We start from the raw sequence: 24025 nt of genomic DNA, 5'->3' as shown, positions 1-24025 counted from the left end.
CTAAAATGTATTGTAATTTTATTGAAAATGCATGAACTGAGTAGACGTGCCGGTATACGGTAATACGATATACCGCAATAATGAACATGCACAATATTGTTATCGTGGGCACTTCAAAATACCGTGAATAATTATTTATTACGAATTATTCAGATTTTTAGAATGTATTTTAAGAATACTTTACCCATCAACTAGCCTGGATGCCAGCCGAATTTAGCCCCGCCCACAATTTTTTTTGCTCGGGCAATTCGGTCTGGACTCGCTCCATAGAGGAGTAATTATGCCCGAACAGAAACTGTTCGGACCAATGAAATCATCAGGGCGGGCTTTAGACGATGATGGACAGATGATAAACAGTAACGTAATCATCCACGTCATCGAAGGCTCTTGGGTTGAGTTTGTTCTAATTCTAAACGGAGAACTTGTTCGTATATGCATTCACCTTCACTATTTCTCTCAGAAACGATGATCGTGTTAGTAAGTACTCTGTGTATCCTTAAATTATTTTATTACTGGCAAAGATCGTTTACACTCATCTTTTTCTTGTAACGTTACTTAATCCAGCGTGCGTGCAGACAGGGTTTCCAAGTGTTTTTGCAATGTCGCGCACAATTGCTACTCAAAACTATAGCCCAAAACAATAACTTTCCGGGGGGTTCTCCGGAAAAAAATGGCGTTTGGTTGGCAAAATATGTTATTTTGGCAAGGTTGCCTGCTAAAATTCGCATTCCTGGGTTTATATAATCACATAATTGGGGTCGCTTCAACCCGCGGACATGGAGAAAAACACGGACTTGGCAACACAGTGCAGTTGAGTTCTGTTGACATTTGACAACTAACGTTATGCGTCGCTCCGTTGCTCTGATTGGTTGTAGGTCTATCCAATTGAGGTCTTTCCTGGCTCGGTTGAAACACGCCCATAATCAAAGCTCAATGGAGCAGATCAGACTCATATTCTGACTAGAATTGAGTATGGCCACGCCAGGCTACCCATCAACCGTTTAAAATGAACAACCCGTCAAAGAGGAACACGCACTGATGTAAACAGACCGTTCATGAGCCGAGCACATGGCGGAAGACGCACTGAAGTGCACATTCACTTTCAGACAGCAGAGGGCGCTGATGGAACAGCAGAAATACAGCCGTTTCCCCAGTAACCACAATCCGGTGCTCGTCATCACATAACCTAATACTTAAAGACTTTTCATTTTCAAACTTAAATTTTTTTTTTAAGTTTTAATTACATGCCCTAGATATTGTTTGAATATGTTCTGACTGTTGTTCAATCACACACTTTACAATAAGGCTCCATTATTTAACATTAGTTCATTCATTAGCAAACTGACAATGAAAAACACTTCTAAAGCATGTATTAATCTTAGTTAAATGTACATTTCAGCATTTAATAACACATTATTAAAATCAAAAGTTGTAACTGTATTATTTAATGGACCTGAGCTGTTGCTTTTTTAACTAACATTATCAAAGAAGAGTAACTTCTGTAAAAATGTAGCTATTCATTCTTTGTTAATGTTAATGCATTAACTGGTGAGACATTATTGTAAAGCGTTACCTATTGTTCTTTATAATTCTTTAGCACTTTAATCTGTTTCAAATATTTGTTTACTTTATACATTTTTGTGTATTGCTTTATTGTATGTAAATGTTTGGTTCTTTTGTTATAAGAAAGTTTTTAAACCTGTTATAGTATGACAACACTTTTTTTGCAACTTTTTTTTAAAATATCGTGATAATACCGGATACCGTGATAAAAGCTTCAGCAATTAATCGCAACATGAAAATTTGATACCGGCACATGCCTAGAACTGAGACCAAATATCCCATACTCCGGGTTAATGTGTTGACGCAACTCTTGTGCGTCAAAAACTGCTTTTTTTCATATCATATATTTTAGTAATTATCATAAATTAGGTATCATTTGAAAGCTTACGAACTCAAAATTCATCCTGCGAAAACCGTTTTGAAATCAGACGTTGCGTTACCATGGAAATTATACGTTAAATTCTTCTAGCGGGCTCCTCCCCTAGTGGGCGGCGTCATGTTTCGTATTACAAAATGTATTTTAACTACTTTATAATCAAAATATTTTCTAATCTTGACAAAACACATATCGTCGGAAAGGTCTGAGTCTCAAGGGTTCATATTTGGTGACTGCTTTGTGATATTTGGACAGAAATTTACAGGAAAATGCATTAAAAAAACAATCAATGGAATTTGAATGACACCCGGTGGCTATTGTTGGTACAGCGCCCTAAACAAAATCTCATGGGGACTTCAATTTGTGATATCAACTTCAAATTTGGAACACAACTTGGTTAGACGTATGGCTTTGATTTTATAGTAATTTTAGAGTACATTTTTTTGTAAAATATATATTTTATATGAAATAAAAATATTTAGTACAGTATTTTTAATTTACAGTAAATTTAAACTTCCATGACTTTTTCATACTTTCATATTTTGAATTGCTTTCACTTCAGCAATAATCTGCCGAGGGTCTTCTTTAAAATGAGACATTAGGTCTATATTCCAAAGCATTCTTGAATTACAGCCCTTTAAGTTTGGATAGTGCATTTTCATGACTATTCTCAAAAAGGGGGGTGACAGTTAAAGGGTTAAGAGCTATTCGGGACTGATCTGAGAGCAACTCTGAGCAAGGAAAATATAAAAACGTTTATCTTAGTGAAGAGGCGGGGCTGACCCCATTGCTACGTATGACACAGGCTTTTGAAGACTGCGATTGGTTGATTGTCCAAAAAGGGGAAAAAAGGAGCGCTTTTAAGTATAGGGTCACTTTGAATTTACAAGCGCAAATTGTCCTATTTTACCGTTCTCTCACTCACACACACACACACACACACACACATTATATATATATGTCTATAAATCCTTTTATTATTTACCATGCTGTTAATTGTCTATAAAGTATTTGATTGGCTTAGAATTATAAACATTGTTCCACTCTTTCCAATTCCACTGATTGCTGGCATGTCTATTTAATTGGTGGTTTGAAAGTTGTGTTTAATGCAACAAACATGATCCCTGCACAATCTGATCTATAGCGTCTTATTAAGTCACTGTCATCCATCGTCTGCAACACATTTCTTCTCCCTCTTCGTCTTTCTGCCATTTTCTCCACTGCTAAAGAAACTCTTAAGCCTCTTAAAAGTCCTCGTCTGTGCTCTTAACAAATTTGACCTTAAGACCTCTTTTAAGGGTTAAGATGCTTTCTGAATTTCTTTTTTCTTTACTAGGATTTTTTAGCTAATTTTAAGAGTAAATGCCCACATTTCAAAGAATGTTCTTAGAATTTTGTCACTAGGAGCTGCTCTTTGCATTAAGATTCTTTATGAATTCGGGCCCTGGGGTTTTCAACCGTCTCAATTGACTTTGTATTGCGTGAAGCGCCTCCTTGTCATTTTTGACTTATAACACAAAACAGAACAATGTCTGAAAGCTGATATGTGACAGGGTGTACAGCAAACAAGCTTATAAACACAGAAGTAAGTTTTTATAAGCTGTCGACCCAAAAAACGAGCGTTTAATGAGACAAAAGTGGAGACAGGCAATAAGACGTGAGGCATCAGCTAAAAATTAAACTTCCTCCACCCCAGTAAAACCAATGCAATTTATTTTTCTTCAATAATATTTGTTCTTTTTAGTTTTGTATTTTATGGTATTTTTTATATTTATGCAATAATTATTGTCTATTTTTGCCATTGAAAATTATACAAAAAATCTTTTTTGTGATTTATTTTTTTTAACTATTGCAGTATTTCAGGCTAAAATAGAGACTAGGCCTTCAAAAAAACTATTTTTGAAGGCAGATTAGCGCCTCTTTTGGAATTATTTAAGAAATCCTGCAACCATGTGTGTAACCACTAGAGGTCTCTATGGAGAGGCTTGAGAATTCACTAGTTCTCTTTTGAACACATTTAATGATTTTTTTTGTTGGATTTGAATATATATTTAAAAAATCTCAAAGACTATTTATTTATTTTATATTTTTTGTTTTGTTAGAATTTTTTTTTTCTGTGAATTTATGTTTTTGCAGATTTTCCATTCATTTCCTATGGTGGTAATTTTTGACCGAAGAGCCCAAGCGGGAGTATTTTTTTTTTACGATCAATTAGCATGCTCGAATCATGACCCCAATTTGTTTGTGTGTTTACATACCTAATGCTAGAAAAGTCACCAAGCTTCATATCATTCTGATGAAGCTGTGATTTTTAAAAATTCAAAATGTGGTTCAAAGATTCAGTTTTTCATTGGTGTGTGTGTATATAAGTGTGTGTGTGTGTGTCAATATCACACTCTTGGGGCCCTATCTTGCACCCAGCGCAATTGACTTTGTACACCGACGCATGTGTCATTCCTATTTTGCACCCGCGCAAAGCGCGCTTTTCCCTCCACAGAAGCACGTCGCTAAACTAGTGAATGAACTTGCGCTCCCTGGGCGGTTCAGCGCAAAAAAGGAGGCGTGTTCCGGCGCAAACAATCCCTGGTGCTATTTTGCTGTTCCATTAAACAATTGCGCCACTGACCAGAAAAAACCTAGTCTAAAGTCAGTGGCGCGTTGCGCGTTGTTCATTATGCTATTTTAAGGGCGCATGCTTGACCATAATGTATAGCGTGCACAACGCGCATACACTTTGCTCATGTAATCTACACAGATGCAACAGTTATTTTTGCAAATCATAAATTGTTACACTAAAAAAATATTAACACATGAGATGACGGAAATCATTGTGGTGTGCCACGAAGATGTGAAAAAATAGGCATAAATCTAGCTTACAAATGATTCAGGCTAATTGTAATAATTAAGGATAAGACCTGTTTGCCCAATAGTGGCAAGACATATATGTATATAAGGACATCTGACAAATTGGTTTGTCCGTCAAGAACCAGGAAAAAAAATCGACTGAAAAACTGAAAAAACTGAAAGACTGAAAAAAAAAAGACTGTGAAATCACCTTTACCATAATGTACAACATTACAACTTCACTTCTCTGTCTTTCACTGCTCTTACAAGAACATCAGTCTCCTCGGCTGTGAACCGCTCCTGGCGTGCGCCTGGTAAATACGCCATAATAATAGCAATCCATAATGGAACTTGCGCACCTGCTTTTAAAGGGAATGTTGGATGACGCTCGGATTGGTTTATTCACGTTACGCCCAAACCACACCTATGAATAATGAAGCTACTTCAGACCAACCCATTTTAGATTTGCGCCGGGCGCAAGAGCCATTTATCCCGCCGGGAAAATAGCAACAGCACCGAGACCCGCCCACAAAGTTACTTGCGCTTCACGCTTTGACACTTGCATTTCAGATCGTTAAAATAGGGCCCTTGATGTTTTAGAGTGTTACCCCTTCACTGCTGTGTACTTTTTTCAGCATCGTGGCCGATTTGTAGATTGTACACACAATATTTTTGTGTTTTTGTCGATTTCCCATTCATTTCCTATGATTGACCGAAGACAATGAACGGTACTTTTTTTTAAACAACCAATTAGCATGCTCGAATCATGACCCTAATTTTTTTGTGTGTTTACACACCTAATACTAGAAAAGTCACCAAGTGTCATATCATTCCGATGAAGCAGTGATTTTAAAAATTTCAAAACCTTCCAGTCAGAAGTGACCAAAGAGCACCAGAGGGTTAAGATTATCCCTTTAAATCTTAAATTCTCTGGGTGTGAAAGTCTAAAATACACGCATTCCCTATGGATTTAACACACGGATCCGGGACGACTTTCCTTCAGGATGTCTGGCAGCCTTAATGGCCTTATTTATCCTCCTGACAAATTGCACAAAGATTTGTTTTTACAGCTTAATTTGAGTTAATGGTCCGTTCGGGAAAGTTGTGAAACTCGTCCACTGAACTGAAAGATCAGAGAAAAAAGTGCTTTCTCATGATGAGAAACGTCCATCTCACCTGTAAAGGCCAGAGGAGGACATTGACGTCTCCATGGACGCCGTCCGCCAGATACATGGACTCCGTTCCGCCCGTGGTGAAGGACAGCATGGCCCTCTTATCCTGTGAAAGGCGGATGATGAACTCAATCTGACTGAATCACAGAGGCTTTGTGTCAGGAGCAGAAGATTCAGACCTTAAAAATGCCGTTGTCGTACATCTTCTGCATGGTGAAGGCGAATCCCTGGATCAACACCCGGTCTATCCAGCCCTTCATGATGGCAGGCATGCTAAACCAGTACAGCGGGAACTGTAACACACACACCGTATTATTATTGCTCTGATTAAGCTGAAATGTGTCCTGTGGCATGAGCATCTGGCAGCACTAGGGGGCGCTGTCACCTGGAAGATCACCAGCTCCGCCTGCTCCAGCTTCTGCTGTTCTTCTGCGATGTCGTCGCTCAGTCGCCCGTCCTGCCACGCCACCATCACCTCATCATTGTACACAAAGTGCTCCGGGTTCTTCAGATCACCTGTGATAGTTAAAGGATTAGTTCACTTTTAAATAAACTTTTGCTGATAATTTACTCACCCCCATGTCATCCAAGATGTCCATGTCTTTCTTTCTGCAGTCAAGGTTTTGGATGAAAACAGTCCAGGGTTTTTCTCCATATAATGGACTTCAATGGGCTCCAAACGGTTCAAATGACAGTTTCAGTGCAGCTTCAAAGGGCTTTAAACGACACCAGATGATGAATAAGGGTCTGATCTAGACAAACCATCAGTTTCTGAGAGAAACCCAGCAGTATTTATGATATTATTTTACCTCTTATCAGACGAACATGATCATCTCTGAGCTCAGCCATAACTTCCGCTAAATGAGGTCAAAATACGAGCCTGGTCATAGATGTATATGTAGATGCCTCATTAGCGACTGCACGGATCAGTAGAATGAGGCATCTACGATCGATATATCTATGACCACGATCTAATTTGACCTCACTCAGCGGAAGTTATGGCGGAGCTCAGAGATGATCATGTTCGTCTGATAAGAAGTAAAATAATAGCATAAATACTGCTGGGTTTCTCTCAGAAACTGATGGTTTGTCTAGATAAGACCCTTATTCATCATCTGGTGTCGTTTAAAGCCCTTTGAAGCTGCACTGAAACTGTCATTTGAACCGTTTGGAGCCCATTGAAATCCATTATATGGAGAAAAACCCTGGACTGTTTTCATCCAAAACCTTCATTTCTTTTCGACTGCAGAAAGAAAGACATGGACATCTTGGATGACATGGGGGTGAGTAAATTATCAGCAAAAGTTTATCTAAAAGTGAACTAATCCTTTAAGTGTGTGAAATATATTTAAATTATATTTAAAAACAAAAAACGGCTGGCTGAGCATAAATGTGTTCACTAATAATTTCCTCTTTTTTAAGCCCCTATAACAGTTATAGCACTGTAATATCACTGCGGTGTATATTTGCCTTCCATCTGCCCATGCAGTGGAGATTTGAGGAGGTCACATGACAGTAAAGTCAGTCCTACCCTTAACATCCTCAGCAGTCGCGGACGCTTTGAACTTCATCGCATAGAGATCTGACACCAGCACTTTATAGCCTTGCTTAGTCAAAGCCTGGACAGCCACATCTCGCACTGCAGCGTTGAATGAGGCCGGACTCTGGTGGGCATACACGATCAGTGCTGTCTTCTGTGCTGAGAGAGAGAGAGAGAGAGAGAGAGAGAGAGAGAGAGAGAGAGAGAGAGAGAGAGAGAGAGAGAGAGAGAGAGAGAGAGAGAGAGAGAGAGAGAGAGAGAGAGAGAGAGAGAGAGAGAGAGATCTCACCACACTTCCTCACCAGCTGCCCAAACTATGAACAAATCAGGAAAACATTTAATCCCAAATTCGACTTCATAAAACTAAACAATAAAACAAAACTTCAATATTTATTAGGAGAAAAAAAAGAGAATGCATCCCACTAGCAGCAAGATACACTAATGCCTGCCACAAAAGGAGGGAGGAGTCGACCAATCAGTCACACACACACACACACACACACACACACACACACACACACACACACACACACACACACGTTTGTTTTTGTGAAATGTGAGGACTTTCCATAGGCGTAATGGTTTTTATACCGTACAAACTGTATTTTCTATCCCCTTACACTGCCCCTGCCCCTAAACCTACCCATCTCACACACACACACACACACACACACACACACACATACACTGCCCCTGCCCCTAAACCTACCCATCTCACACACACACACACACACACACACACACACACACACACATACACTGCCCCTGCCCCTAAACCTACCCATCACACACACACACACACACACACACACACACACACTGCCCCTGCCCCTAAACCTACCCATCACACACACACACCATCACACACACACACACACACACACACACACTGCCCCTGCCCCTAAACCTACCCATCTCACACACACACACACACACACACACACACACACACATACACATACACACACACACTGCCCCTGCCCCTAAACCTACCCATCTCACACACACACACACACACATGTAGTGTTTTCATCTTTTATGGGGACTTTCCATAGGCGTAATGGTTTTTATACCGTACATACCGTATATTCTATCCCCTTACACTGCCCCTGCCCCTAAACCTAACCCTCACAGGAGACATTCTGCAATTTTACATTTTCAAAAAACATCACTTAGTCTGATTTATAAGATGTTTTCCTCATGGGGACCTAAAAATGTCCCCACAAGGATGAGGATTTCGGATATTGCCATCTTTGTGGGGACATTTTGTCCCCATAACGTGATGATTACCAGTCCACACACACACACACACACACACACACACACACTGCCCCTGCCCCTAAACCTACCCATCACACACACACACCATCACACACACACACACACACACACACACACACACACACACACACGCACACACACACACACACACTGCCCCTGCCCCTAAACCTACCCATCTCACACACACACACACACACACACACACACACACACACACACACACACACACACACACACACACACACACACACACACACTGCCCCTAAACCTACCCATCTCACACACACACACACACACACACACACACACACACACACACACACACACACACACTGCCCCTGCCCCTAAACCTACCCATCTCACACACACACACACACACACACACACACACACACACACACACACACACACACACACACACACACACACATACACTGCCCCTGCCCCTAAACCTACCCATCTCACACACACACACACACACACACACACACACACACACTGCCCCCCAGCCAGCACAGTCATGTGGGGCCCATATGGGCGTCACCTGGGCTGTCTAACTGGGGCCCAGCCAGTTTTGTCCTCAGTTTCCATGTAGGCCCCACATGGGCTAGCCCAGATGAACTGAACACTGCTCAGTGTGCACACTACAGGCTGTTAAATGTAACTGAATCAGTGTTGGAGTTAATGAGATAATTAAGTGATTAATAGAGTAAAGACTGAATATTACTGAAGACTCCTGATGATAACAAGCAGAATCACTGAAGGACAGAGAAACACAAAAGACTTCAGACACAACTTCACAAAAGCATTATCAGCTTCCCTTTTTACCTATTAGATTGACTTTCTGTTATCTTAGTTTTTATTGATAATTCCCACTGAGCAAAGGCGTACGTTGAAAAGACGTCCACTGAGGAGCTAGAATGAAAGTTTTTATGACGTCTGTTTTTGACGTGTTCTGCACGTCCGATATAGACGTTCATGGAACCTCAAGGTTAAAAACTAGTTCAAATTGTGGACATATTTTCCATTTGTAATTGCAAAGCAACTCACAGACAGTGTGTGTTTGTCCAGAAATCATGAAAATAAAAGAAACTTAGCTCACACCTTTGGACACTTTAGACAACTTAGCATCTGTAATTCACACATCTTTGGATCGTGAGAGAATCGTGGGATTCAATCCAGGATCTTCTTGCTGTGAGGAGACAGTGTTTCCCACTGAGACACTGGTGCTGCCCTTAATCACAGACATAAGACACACTTTGACTATTTCTGTCAGACGTCTACAGAAGCTCTTACTGGGAATTAACAGAGCTTTAGATGTTGATATTTATGGTGAATTTGAAGTCACCATTGTGGTGGGAAACGTTTGCTTTAGTTGGGCTCTTGGTCCCCGTATTTGTGTTAGCTTTTCTTTGGCTGTTATAACTGTGTGTGTAAAACACAATAGTTGTGGCTGAGAAAGCAAAGATAAAGTGACTTCAGGTGTTGTCAGCTCCTTGTTGATGACTAAATCATCAGAAGTTTAGAATCTGATGTTGTGCTTTTGAGTTTTAGGTTCTTGTTCGGCAAATAATAATTTGTTTATATACTATAACCTTGTGAATCCACTGTATTGACACCAATAGCAATAAAATAATCACTTATCCTGAAAGATGATAAAACAGCAGGTGCACATTGTTTTGAGAAAATATTTCACATAGTCACACAGAGACATCAAGATTTTGCATATGATTCACAACAATGGTGACAATCAAGCATGAGTTTTGTTCTTTGAAGCTACCCATCATGCATTGCATCATGAAGTTTTTTTTTGTTATGATTGTCACCGTTGTTGTGAATCATATGCAAAATCTTGATGTCTGCGTGTGACTATGTGAAATATTTTCTCAAAACAATGTGCACCTGCTGTTTTATCATCTTTCAGGATAAGTGATTATTTTATTGCTATTAGTCCCGATACAGCAGATTCACAAGGTTATAGTATATAAACAAATTATTATTTGCCGAACAAGAACACAAAAGCACAACATCAGATTCTAGACTTCTGATGATTTAGTCATCGACAAGGAGCTGACAACACCTGAAGTCACTTTATCTTTACTTTCTCAGCCACAACTATTGTGTTTCACACACACAGTTACAGCTGCCAAAGAAAAGCTAACACAAGTATAGGGACCAAGAGCCCAACTAAAGCAAACGCTTCCCACCACAATGGTGACTTCAAATGAAACATAAACATCACCATCTAAAGCTCTGTTAATTCCCAGTAAGAGCTTCTGTAGACGTCTGACAGAAATAGTCAAAGTGTGTCTTATGTCTGTGATTAAGGGCAGCACCAGTGTCTCAGTGGGAAACACTGTCTCCTCACAGCAAGAAGATCCTGGATTGAATCCCACGATTCTCTCACGATCCAAAGATGTGTGAATTACAGATGCTAAGTTTTCTAAAGTGTCTAAAGGTGTGAGCTAAGTTTCTTTTATTTTCATGATTTCTGGACAAACACACACTGTCTGTGAGTTGCTTTGCAATTACAAATGGAAAATATGTCCACAATTTGAACTAGTTTTTAACCTTGAGGTTCCATGAACGTCTATATCGGACGTGCAGAACACGTCAAAAACAGACGTCATAAAAACTTTCATTCTAGCTCCTCAGTGGACGTCTTTTCAACGTACGCCTTTGCTCAGTGGGAATTATCAATAAAAACTAAGATAACAGAAAGTCAATCTAATAGGTAAAAAGGGAAGCTGATAATGCTTTTGTGAAGTTGTGTCTGAAGTCTTTTGTGTTTCTCTGTCCTTCAGTGATTCTGCTTGTTATCATCAGGAGTCTTCAGTAATATTCAGTCTTTACTCTATTAATCACTTAATTATCTCATTAACTCCAACACTGATTCAGTTACATTTAACAGCCTGTAGTGTGCACACTGAGCAGTGTTCAGTTCATCTGGGCTAGCCCATGTGGGGCCTACATGGAAACTGAGGACAAAACTGGCTGGGCCCCAGTTAGACAGCCCAGGTGACGCCCATATGGGCCCCACATGACTGTGCTGGCTGGGCCCTGCCCCTAAACCTACCCATCACACACACACACACACACACTGCCCCTGCCCCTAAACCTACCCATCTCACACACACACACACACACACTGCCCCTGCCCCTAAACCTACCCATCACACACACACACACACACACTGCCCCTGCCCCTAAACCTACCCATCACACACACACACACACACACTGCCCCTGCCCCTAAACCTACCCATCACACACACACACACACACACTGCCCCTGCCCCTAAACCTACCCATCTCACACACACACACACACACACACACACACACACACACACACACACACATACACTGCCCCTGCCCCTAAACCTACCCATCTCACACACACACACACACACTGCCCCTGCCCCTAAACCTACCCATCTCACACACACACACACACACACACACACACACACACACACACACACACACACACACACACACACACACACACACACACACACACACACACACACACACACACACACACACACACACACACACACACACACACACACAGAGAAATCTAAATTGTTCCTAGAATTCTAAATGTTTATGGATTGTTCAACTTATTGCTATAAACCCTTTTCACATTTCCGGGTTTCTCAGAGCGGAAGTCGTCATAGTTGGGTTAAATATTATAGCTGTGAATGAGAGAATACATTACATTTTTTTTTTTGTGCAAATTTGCTCAAATAGCATAAGAAAAATGCCACAGTTGTGATTTCACAACTTTCAAAAAGAGGGAAAAAATAGAGTGAGATTGATAACGTCAAAAGAGAGAAATAAGTGAATTATTACCATCACTCCCACAGACGCTATTACTAAACCCCCCCACAGCAGCGGGGACTTTTTATTGTAATTTGATGCAAAAGTAATAAAATACAAAGTATTAGTGTTATAAATGTATTATTGTTGTTTTTTGTTTTTAAATGAAAATACAAAAAACGTTGCAGGATTTACGATATTAATGACCGATTCATCACCGTCTGTGAAAAGGGTCTATTGTTATTTTTTATTTGATTTGATTTGATCTTTTTATAATTATTTTATTTAATGTATGCACATGTATGTTGATTATTTGTAAAATTAGAAATGCTTTGGCAATACATTGTAACAATTGTCATGCCAATAAAGCACAACTGAATTGAATTGAGTGCAAGAGATGTCATTGGTGTTTGATTTCAGCTCATTTCCCCTCAGGATGGCAGTAAAGCTTTATTTTGAGGCTTAGGTTAATGCTTTTCAGTTTTGTTCAAGCTAATTAAAGCAACAGTTTTTCAATAACGGGAGAATACACTGCAAAAAATGCTTTTCTTACTTAGTATTTTTGTCACAGCATTTACTAGACAAGCTAAAGTTTTTGTCTTATTTTGGGGGAAAACTCAAAATGAAGGGAGGTTTTAATCTGCCAATGGGGTAAGCAAAATAATCTTAATTCAAACAGAAAACAAAATGATTTTTCTTACCCCATTGGCAGATTATTTTGCTTATTTTAAGCAAAAACTCCCCTCATTTTGAGTTTTCCCCCAAAATAAGACAAAAACTTTTGCTTGTCTAGTAAATGCTCCTTAATGTAAGATTTTTTAGATATTTGGACTGAAAACAAGACAAAAATACTAAGTAAGAACATTTTTTGCAGTGTATGTAAAAGTATGGTATCTGGGGCAAAAGGCACAATATTTAACATGATAATAAACAGCCGCTCACTTTTCCATTTGTTGACATGATTAGATTCAGATTGTAAATATCATATATTAAGTTGAGTATCCATATAATACCCATATTTATAATGAAACTATCATATTTATAATAAAGATTCTAAACATATATAATAAAATATAATTTATTGTTACTACTGTAAATATGTATTTTTTAAAACATTTATAGTATATTTATTGAACAAAAACAAATATTATCAAAATAAACAGAAAATAGTACAAACGTAAATGTAAAAAAGACCATTTTAAAATCCTTTGGATGACATCATTTTAATCGGTCGCCATGGCAACACCATTTGATATATCCAATATCGGTTCACAATTTAGCATCTTAAATATATTGTCATCATGTTGAAAATTTTTGGTGTGATTCGAATAAACCACTTAAAGGGATAGTTCACCCAAAAATGAAAATTAGCCCATGATTTACTCGCCCCAAAAGTCATCCGAGGTGTTTATGACATTCTTCTTTCAGACGAATAAAATATGAGTTATATTACAAATGTTCAAGCTTTATAATAGCAGTAATAGTTGCTCTGTTTTTGAAGTAAAATGCATCTATCCATCATATAACTGCTCCACGCGGCTCTGGGGTGTTAATAAAGGCCTCCTGAAGTGAATCGATGCGTTTGTGTAAGAAAAATATCCATATTTAAAAATGTATTTCATTTTTTTCTATGGCTCTGCATCAGCCGCGCCATCACTTCCTGCGAATAAGGTCAAAATACCGGCGCGATCATAGATATATAAACATAGATTCCTCACTAGTACCTGCGCGGATCGGTCGAATGAGGCATCTACGTATATATATCTATGACCGCGCCAGTATTTTGACCTTATTCGCCGGAAGTTATGCCGCTGGGAATACTAGATGACATTCGTCTGATAAGAGGTAAAAAAAAGAACATAAATACTGTTGGGTTTCTCGCAGAAACCGATGGTTTGGTGTCTTCAGTCATCAATGTGTCCCACGAGCCGCAGGGTTTAATAAGGATTCGTATGTCTGTGTGTTTTTACTCTCATTGCTCTCATACTCTAAAATATCTCCATTGACATCATTATTCGACTATCACACTGTTAAACATCTTCATTTGTGTTCAACTGAAGAAACAAACACATCTACATCTCTGATGCCCTGGGGGTCAGCAGATCAACATAAACATTTAGTTTTTGGGTGAACTATCCCTATTAAAAGTGTCTATTAAAATATATTATATGTGGCCCGCCTCGGATAACTTACAAATCGTGCAGTTTCACAATGTCAACACAAGGTGGCAGTACGAGATTTTAGGCCTGGGAAACATTAACATGCCAAAAGCGGAAACAAAACAGCGCAACTCGCGAGCTCTGACTCTGAACAAGTGTGTTTAATTGGTGAGTGTTTCGATCACGTGACCACTAAACAGCCAATGAGAAGCGTTCGAGTTTGGCGTAGAGGACTCTGGTACAAACTGCAAATCTCTCTGGGATTTAATTTAGTTTAAAGCCAGTGAAACTGCGCTGACTAAATCAACCCATCCAGTTCAAATACTTTTCAAACAACAACTGACCAACAGGGTTTACTGTGGTAACACTGGCCGTAACCGTGGTAATCTGTCAGAAATGTAGGTTAATATCTCATTTTATTTCATTTGTAATGTAGACATGTATTAAATGAGTAATAAAGGCCAAATTACAGACTATTTTTGTTATAAACTTGCAGTTTTGTGCATTTGTATTTATATGTTTATAGACTAAATACCATAAATCCACTCTAGATATAGAAATATTTTTAAAAAATGCTCTTATTTAGTATTTTTGTCTTGTTTATAGTCTAAATATTTCAAAGAATTCTTAAATCAAGATGCATTTACAAGATAAGTTAAATGACATAAGATATTTTTTCTTGTTTTCTGGAAAAGAAAATGAATGAGTTTTTGCATAAAACAAGCATATTTATCTGCCAATGGGGTCAGAAAAATAATATATATAATAATATTATCCCAAACAGACACAAGATTATTTTCTTACCCCATTGGCAGATAATTTTGCTTGTTTTAAGCAAAAACTCTATTTTGATTTTTTTTTCCGTCCAGAAATCAAGAAAAAATTATGTAATTTTCCTTAGTAAAAGCATCTTGATTTAAGAATATTTGGATATTTGGACTGGAAAAAAGACAGAAATAAGTAAGTTTTGCAGTGTGGTTTTACCTGTGGTGATCTAAATAGAGAATTTAAATAAGAATAGAGTTCTAATTCACTAATAATATTTAGATTTCACCCATTAAAACTCTTTGGTTGATGAAGTTTTACAGACATTGTGTCCTATCACAAGCTACTCTACTGTCAGCTCAAGCTATGGTCAAATCTGTCATGTTTCCAAGAAACAAAACATGTTTATATATATAATAGAAAAGGAACCGGCCCGCGGGTGTATCCACAACATCGAATCTGACCCACTTTTAAAAAAGTTGGGACACCCCTGACTTAAAGGGATTTTTCACCCAAAAATGAACATTATCCCATGATTTACTCACCCTCAAGTCATCCGAGGTGTGTATGACATTCTTCTTTCAGACAAATAAAGTTATATTTAAAAAGTCCTGCTAATCCAAGCTTTATAATAGCAGTAATAGTTGCTCTGTTTTTGAAGTCCATAAAAAATGCATCTATCCATCATATAACTGCTCCACGCGGCTCTGGGGTGTTAATAAAGGCCTTCTGAAGCGAATCGATGCGTTTGTGTAAGAAAATTATACATATTTAAAAATGTATTAAGTAAAGTTTAGGCCGATCGCCTTCCATATTCAATTTATGTAAAAAGTGTTGAAAGGTCCTCTGCCATTCAAATGCTTAAGCTACCAGTTACGCTCGTCAGACGTAGCATTTTGAACTGCGAGAGGCACTTTCAACACTTTTTCCACGGAAGGCGATCGGCCGAAATTTTACTTTATAAAGTATTTGACGGACAGATGCATTTTTATGGACTTCAAAAACAGAGCAACAATTACTGCCATTATAAATCTTGGATTAGCCAGGACTTTATTAATATAATGATTGTGTTCGTCTGAAAGAAGAATGTCATACACACCTCGGATGACCTGACGGCGATTAAATCATGGGATAATTTTCATTGGTGACTGTAGGTTAGTGTTGAAGTCAAGACCACCTAAACCAAGACCAGACCACACTCTAAAAAATGCTGTGTTGAAAATAACCCAAGTTGGGTTAAAAATGGACTAACCCAGCAATTGGGTTGTTTTAAGCAAACATTTAACCCAACCGCTGGGTTAAAACAACCCAATTGCTGGGTTAGTCCATTTTCAACCCAACTTGGGTTTTAACCCAGCATTTTTTAGAGTGCAGCACACCTTAAATTAATCTAAAACATCCACATCTACTGTCTGAGAAATGTCTAATATTTAATAAGTAAACACAAATAAGTGCTGTTTACCAATCAAATCACTGACAATAAAACTCATGGCACAGAGGTTGCATCTGAATTGGTACAATTACACCTGCATAAATAATGTTCAGACTAATTTAACATTAACATTTACGGTCACAGAATCATTTATTCGACCGATTTGTTCAAAGCAGCCGATTCATTTAATAACGAAACGTTGCCGAATTAGCAAAGACAGTTTAAAATGTGTCATTTAATATTAACTTCTAGTTTATTGAACGTTTGTATAAATCAATATCATTTGCAATCACGCTTATTTTCATGAAAACATCTCTGTTGCTCTAGTGATATTGTTTAATTATATTCTATGTTATATAAAGAACCTAAATCTCAGAATTTTGTGGGCATTTATATTAATTTTGGCCATTTTTGAGACAATCCTGCATTGATTCTGAACCCGGCAGAACAGTAACAAAAGAAATCACATTACAAAGAAGTTATTGATTGCATTTTAAGCTGTAAGTTTTCCATCAAATCATATTAATGATGTCAAATCAGACAATGCACCGGTGATTTAGTGATATCCCAGCAGGTGTGGTCTTGACCGGTCTTGAGATCAAATCCTGACTCCTCTAAATCTGAGACCAAGACCATCAAAAAAGGTCTTAAGACCGGTCTCGAGTTCTACAACACGACTGTAGGTAAAGCTAACCTCACATCTTTGGTCAAAAGGTAGCGCTACTGAGCCGCTCCACCATGCCCGTTTTTATTTATTTATGATTTAATGCCATATCAGCAACAATGGCTATATTCATGGCAATCAACAGTATCACTTAAATACATTGTTTACAATCATTTAACAATTTTGTCCTAAAAACAATCACTATACAAAATCAGTTATATATACCAACAACAACAACAGCAATAATAATACTAAATATAGCTGCGAGCAGCCATTAACGGGTCCAAGCGCAAAGAAGAAGACAAGACATGCCAACATGGCAGGGAGTGTTAGACCAACTGCAACAATGAGCAATTAAAGGCATTTTAAGATGATTTTAGGCAAAATGGCTGAAAAATCATATATACAGTCACTAATAATATGATTTAATGGTTTATCACTTTTGACCAATAGGTGGCGCAGTAACGAAATTGATGTGGTGTGGTCAGAGTGAGGCGACAATGAGTCATTTTGGCATCATGGCTCAACTTTGTCGCTGCAGTATATGAAAACGGTTTTGTCTGTTGACACGAAATTAATATCTTTTTGCTGTAATCGTCTGAAGATGCTACGATTTGATTTTGGTGAAAATCAGACAAATGTTTAAGGAGGAGTTTGAAAAAGTAGGTTTCTAAAGGAAATCAAAATGGCAAACAGATTGTTTGGCCAAATATGATAAAATTGGGATCTATGTTCTTGCCATGACCCAATGAATCTATTAAAACCAAACCAGTTTTATGCCAATAGTCAAATTTAATCAAAAGTTATTAGCATTATAGGAAAATTCATTATAACTTTTGTCCACAAGGTGGCGCTGCCTTGAAACGTTTTGAGTACTTTCAGGGCTTGGTGACGAAGACACACACCGAGTTTCGTAATGATAAGAAAAAACAAAGCACTTTCTGACAAAATTCAAAATGGCCGACGCCCGAAATGGTTGATATGGAAAAATTGGGTATGGTATGACTCGGCGTGATGCCCCGACTCTAAAGAGACCAGTTTTGTGATATTTGGCTAAAGCGTTCTTAAGTTATAATCAAAAATATCAAATGTTTGTATCTCTGGACCACTAGGTGGCACTGCGCCGAAATGCCGCAGGCAGCCTCAAGTCATGGTTGGCATAAAACACACCAAGATTGGTTAGAATATGCTAAAGCGTTGCGGAGATAGAGCCTGACTTTCATTTTTGTGGGCACTTTGTCGATTTCATTTGAGCGTTATTCAATAACAGTTTGACTAATCATCTCGAGTCTAATACGGTTTTGTCAGCAGAGTCTGATGATGATCTGGTTCAATTTTCGTGCAAATTGGAGCAAAGGCCTAGGAGGAGTTTGCAAAAGTAGGTTTTTCGGTTAATTAAAAATGGCGGGAAAATTTTTATGACGGAAAATGACGTTATAGGGTGCCTGAGCCAAAGAATTTTTTTTCTAGACCTTACGGTTCAAAAGTTATTAGCAAAAATATTAGTCAAACTTTGGACAGGTGGTGGCGCTAGAGGCATTGTTTTAGAGATTCCAAAATGTATGTGGTTAATGCTGGGACTGTCTACTATCTGTGTGCCAAATTTCATAACTTTCCCGCAAGCGGTTCTATGGGCTGCCATAGACTTTCGGCGGAATAATAATAATAACAATACGAAATCTAACGATTTCATAGAATCTTTCCATTTAATATTTGACGCCCGTTTTTAAGGCGTGTGTGTGTCGAGTTCAGTACAAACAGTGTTGGGGGTAACGCATTACAAGTAACTTGAGTTACGTAATAATATTACTTTTTCAAGTAACTAGTAAAGTAACGCATTACTTTTCAAATTTACAACAAAATATCTGCGTTACTTTTTCTAAAAAGTAACTCAAGTTACTTTTTCACATTTATTTGACTGACAGCTCTCCTGTCTCCATGTTGAGAAAAGCGAGAGTAAGTGCAGAGGTGTGTGTGTAAATGTGTTATTGTAGTTCTAGACTAAATGTGAGCATTTACTCATCTCACTTGCACAATGAAGATTCAGTACTCCTCAAAAAAAATAAAATCAGTCAAATGCAAAATCAGAGTACTATGCAAACCTCAAATATATAAATGTTAAATAAAACTAATATTTTGAAGCATTTAATCTACCTTTATTGACCAATGTCGTGCTACTGACCTGTGATGATTCAGTTAAGCCATGAGCAAAAATTACTAGATTTTTGTTTTTATTGGTAAAACTTTTTTCTCCTGCGTCCTATTCTTCCATTATCCAGAATGGCAGCACATTTTTACCTCAGCCTGAGGCCTATTATTTCAATTTTGGTATGAAGAGGTCTTTACATTTGCACAAAAAATGACTTTTTTTGCTATTAAAAAACAAAATAAAAAAGCAAGCCCATCCCAGGTGAGAAAAAGTAACGCAAAAGTAACGTAACGCATTACTTTTCATAAAAAGTAACTAAGTAACTCAATTAGTTACTTTTTAAGGGAGTAACGCAATATTGTAATGCATTACTTTTCAAAGTAACTTTCCCCAACACTGAGTACAAACACATATTTCTTTCTGCAATCACACACTATGAGAGTGGTGAAGATTTTTCTTTAAGGTGTGTCTTTGGTGAAATTCATTCCAAAAATGTCAAGAGGAGACGTTCCTTTGAATTTCCTTGTAGCTGAGATCACAATCTCAGAGAAAACACTAGTGTTTTTCTATGGAAATACAATGGAAGTCAATGTTCAGCATATCAGTTTGGTTTCCAACATTCATCCAAACGTTTTGTGTAGGAGAAAAAGTAAAAACACAGGTTTGTTTGAGAAAATGGCAGGATTTTAAATGTTTGCATGAACTGTCTGTTTGTCAGATGAATGTGGCTGATGCATGAATGAAGTACATCGAATACTGACTGACTAATCTAAAATAAAACATATACAAGAGTTCAGGATTCTCACCCATTGTTGCATGCAATCTCCAATTCTGATGAAGAGAGAAAAGTCTAGGCTTTAAATCCGTCCAAACGCTGGCGTGTGAAGTGGTGTCCGGTTTCCCCTCAGGTTTCAGTCGGTGTTACTGTATATATCCTGCAAGGTGAGGCGACTGATTGGTCAAACACAGGGACATCTCAGTGACAATCTACTTAAATATGCGTGTTCATGGAATGCAGCGCTTCAGGCTTTCGTGCAAATAAGACATGACCAACTGAAATAGCACCAACAATAGTGTTAAACAAACTGGGAAACACTTGATTTTTCAGTGTCATTGTTGCATATGTTAAATGCCGTTGCTAAAGTAATAACAGTAAATTATGCATAATTACATGCAACTAACCCTCAACCAAACCATAACCCTATATTAAGACCAATTAAAGGAATAAATTGAAGGGAACAACACGTCAATATGTTCAGGAAGCACAGAATGAGTTGTATAAGCAACATTATTTATTCCCAGCAGATTTCCATGACTTTTCAATACATTTGACAAAAAAAAAACACTAAAATATGGAAATAACTTTGACTGAACCTTCTCTACGCTGCAAAAAAGTGCTTCTTTTTCAGATTATCCCAGAGTTAGATCAGTCCATACACACCATTCTCATCTCTGTGCCATAACTCTGTTTGACACACTCACTGCTAGCCTAGCTTAGCACAAAGACTGGAGGTAAATGGCTCCAGCTAGCCTAGCTTAGCACAAAGACTGGAGGTAAATGGCTCCAGCTAGCCTAGCTTAGCACAAAGACTGGAGGTAAATGGCTCCAGCTAGCCTAGCTTAGCACAAAGACTGGAGGTAAATGGCTCCAGCTAGCCTAGCTTAGCACAAAGACTGGAGGTAAATGGCTCCAGCTAGCCTAGCTTAGCACAAAGACTGGAGGTAAATGGCTCCAGCTAGCCTACTGCTCAATAAGTGACAAAATAATGCCAACATTTTCCTATTTACATCTTGTGATGTGTATAGTTACATCGTGTACTAAGAAAAGTTGTGATTTTCTAGACCGATAAGGCCTCATTCTCATTCCTGCGTAATAATCAAGAGCTTTGAGCCGTCCCAAGAGGGCAGCGATGCAATGATATTACACAGCGTCTGAAAATAGTCTAACTTTAACCAACGTGACAATCTGCTTACACGCGCTGGGGACCATTATCAGGCGCTGTGTAATATCATTGCGCCGCTGCACTCATGGTACGGCTAAGAAAATTTGTGATAAGAAAAATAAGAATAAACAGCTCTTGATTATTATGCAGGAATGAGAAGTCCATAACCATATCGGCCTAGAAAATCTTTTCATTTTCCGTCGGTCTTAATACACGATGAAACTATACACATCACAACATATAAATAGGAAAATGTTGTCGTTATTTTGTCACTTATTGAGCAGTAGGCTAGCTGGAGCCATATACCTCCAGTCTTTGCACTAAGCTAGGCTAGCTGGAGCCATTTATCTCCAGTCTTTGTGCTAAGCTAGGCTAGCTGGAGCCGTTTACCGCCAGTCTTTGTGCTAAGCTAGGCTAGCTGGAGCCGTTTACCTCCAGTCTTTGCGCTAAGCTAGGCTAGCCGGAGCCGTTTACCTCCAGTCTTTGTGCTAAGCTAGGCTAGCTGGAGCTGTTTACCTACAGTCTTTGTGCTAAGCTAGGCTAGCAGAAGCCTTTTACCTCCAGTCTTTGTGCTAAGCTAGGCTAGCTGGAGCCGTTTACCTCCAGTCTTTGTGCTAAGCTAGGCTAGCTGGAGCCGTTTACCTCCAGTCTTTGTGCTAAGCTAGGCTAGCTGGAGCCTTTTACCTCCAGTCTTTGTGCTAAGCTAGGCTAGCTGGAGCCGTTTACCTCCAGTCTTTGTGCTAAGCTAGGCTAGCTGGAGCCGTTTACCTCCAGTCTTTGTGCTAAGCTAAGCTAGCAGTGAGTGTGTCAGACAGAGTTATGGCGCGGAGATGAGAATGGGATGTAGGCGATAGAAAGTGTCCTGACTCAGTGCATCACAGCGTGGTACGGGAACAGCACCAGTCACGATTCCAAAGCCCTGCAAAGAGTGGTGCGCTTATCCGAGCGCATCTCAGGCTCAGCTCTCCCGTCTCTGCAGGACATCTACACCAAACGCTGCAGAGGTAGAGCTACTAAAATCATCAGAGACATTAATCACCCTGCAAACTCTCACTTCACCCTGCTGCCATCTGGTAAGCGCTTCCGTAGCCTGATGGCAAAGACTGAAAGACTCAGGAGGAGTTTCTTCCCCCAGGCCATCAGACTCCTGAACTCAGTCACGTGACTCACTTCACCCCCGCACACACATAAACATACGGTCTTTTAACATTAACATCCACATACTGCAATTGCACTGCACTTTACGTCCCTATTGTTACTGCGTAACAACCTGTAATAAACCTTGCACATTATACTTCTTTATATATACATATTATATATTTTATGTTAACCACTTATTTTTAAGTCTACAGTTTATCTCACTTATCATATCCACATATTTTTTATATTTTATTTTTATCTTATTTCCTATTTTTATCTTTTACTTGATTTATTTATAATTCTACTTATGTTAATACTTTTTATTCTAATTTTATTCTATTTCTATTTAATTTCTTGTAACTGTTATTTGCACTGTCCATGGAGCGGACCTGTTTACATTTCACTGCCAGTTGTATATTGTGTATATAACTGTGTATGTGACAAATAAAACTCTTGAATCTTGAATCTTGAATCTTGTATGGACTTCTCTAACTCTGGGGGATATGGGGAATAAGATACTAATAACGAAGTCCCAAAAAGTTGCTGTGTTCCTTAAAGTGTTATATAAATAAAAATTTTACTTATAAATGCATTTAATGTTGTTCAATATCTCAGAAAACAAGGCTTAATTTCTTCATTTTGCATGTCAAGTAAATTATATTTTGATATTGCATGCAATATCTAGGCCCTATTTGTTTAAATTGTAATCCGTTTTAATGGTTAAATTAATGTTATTAGTCAAAAAGCATGTCTAATTAATTTAAATCATGAAACATCTACAATTTAAAGCTGCAGTCAGTAACTTTTTTTGTGTTCAAGATTTACAAAAATCATAAAATGAGAATGTATAACACGAGTCCATTTCCCAAACCGTGTTTTTGTCTTACCCTGAATCATTATGGTACACTTATAATAAGTGTTTATATTGGGACTATTTCAGAGCGGTCTGGTATGAAGTGCAGCGGAGGAGCACAGTCCCTGCGTGACTCGCCATAAACAGAGAGAAGTAGATCCGGCTGCAATGTTCTTAAAGGGATAGTTCACCCAAAAAATTTTAATTAGCCCATGATTTACTCACCCTCAAGTCATCCGAGGTGTGTATGACATTCTTCTTTCAGACGAATAAAATCTGAGTTATATTAAAAATGTTCTGGCTAATCCAAGCTTTATTA

General features: G+C 38.4%; 2 protein-coding genes across 8 annotated transcripts in view; one reads left to right on the top strand and one right to left on the bottom strand.

Annotated features, from left to right (window-relative positions):
• Positions 1-24025, top strand: part of drd4b (dopamine receptor D4b) — a 473608-nt gene that overhangs the window by 226541 nt on the left and 223042 nt on the right. The window lies entirely within an intron of this gene.
• The window catches only part of nqo1 (NAD(P)H dehydrogenase, quinone 1), a 28476-nt gene that overhangs the window by 1664 nt on the left and 2787 nt on the right, over positions 1-24025 (bottom strand). For 2 of the 4 annotated variants that reach the window (XM_079806486.1, XM_079806485.1), the window contains exons 2-6: positions 20577-20705; positions 7487-7654; positions 6341-6471; positions 6135-6248; positions 5960-6061 (exon numbers count right to left, since the gene is read on the bottom strand). In XM_079806486.1, the coding sequence (XP_079662612.1) occupies positions 5960-6061; positions 6135-6248; positions 6341-6471; positions 7487-7654; positions 20577-20580 (519 nt within the window). In that variant the 5' untranslated portion in view covers positions 20581-20705. The remainder of the gene's footprint in view (positions 1-5959; positions 6062-6134; positions 6249-6340; positions 6472-7486; positions 7655-20576; positions 20706-24025) is intronic. The other 2 variants (XM_079806484.1, XM_079806483.1) reach the window with 1 other exon arrangement.

The sequence above is a fragment of the Gobio gobio genome (genome assembly GCF_949357685.1).
Source record: "Gobio gobio genome assembly, chromosome: 2".
In the NCBI taxonomy this organism is placed as follows: Eukaryota; Metazoa; Chordata; class Actinopteri; order Cypriniformes; family Gobionidae; genus Gobio; species Gobio gobio.
Note: the sequence above shows the minus strand (reverse complement) of the source record. Positions and strands in the feature narration are given on the sequence as shown.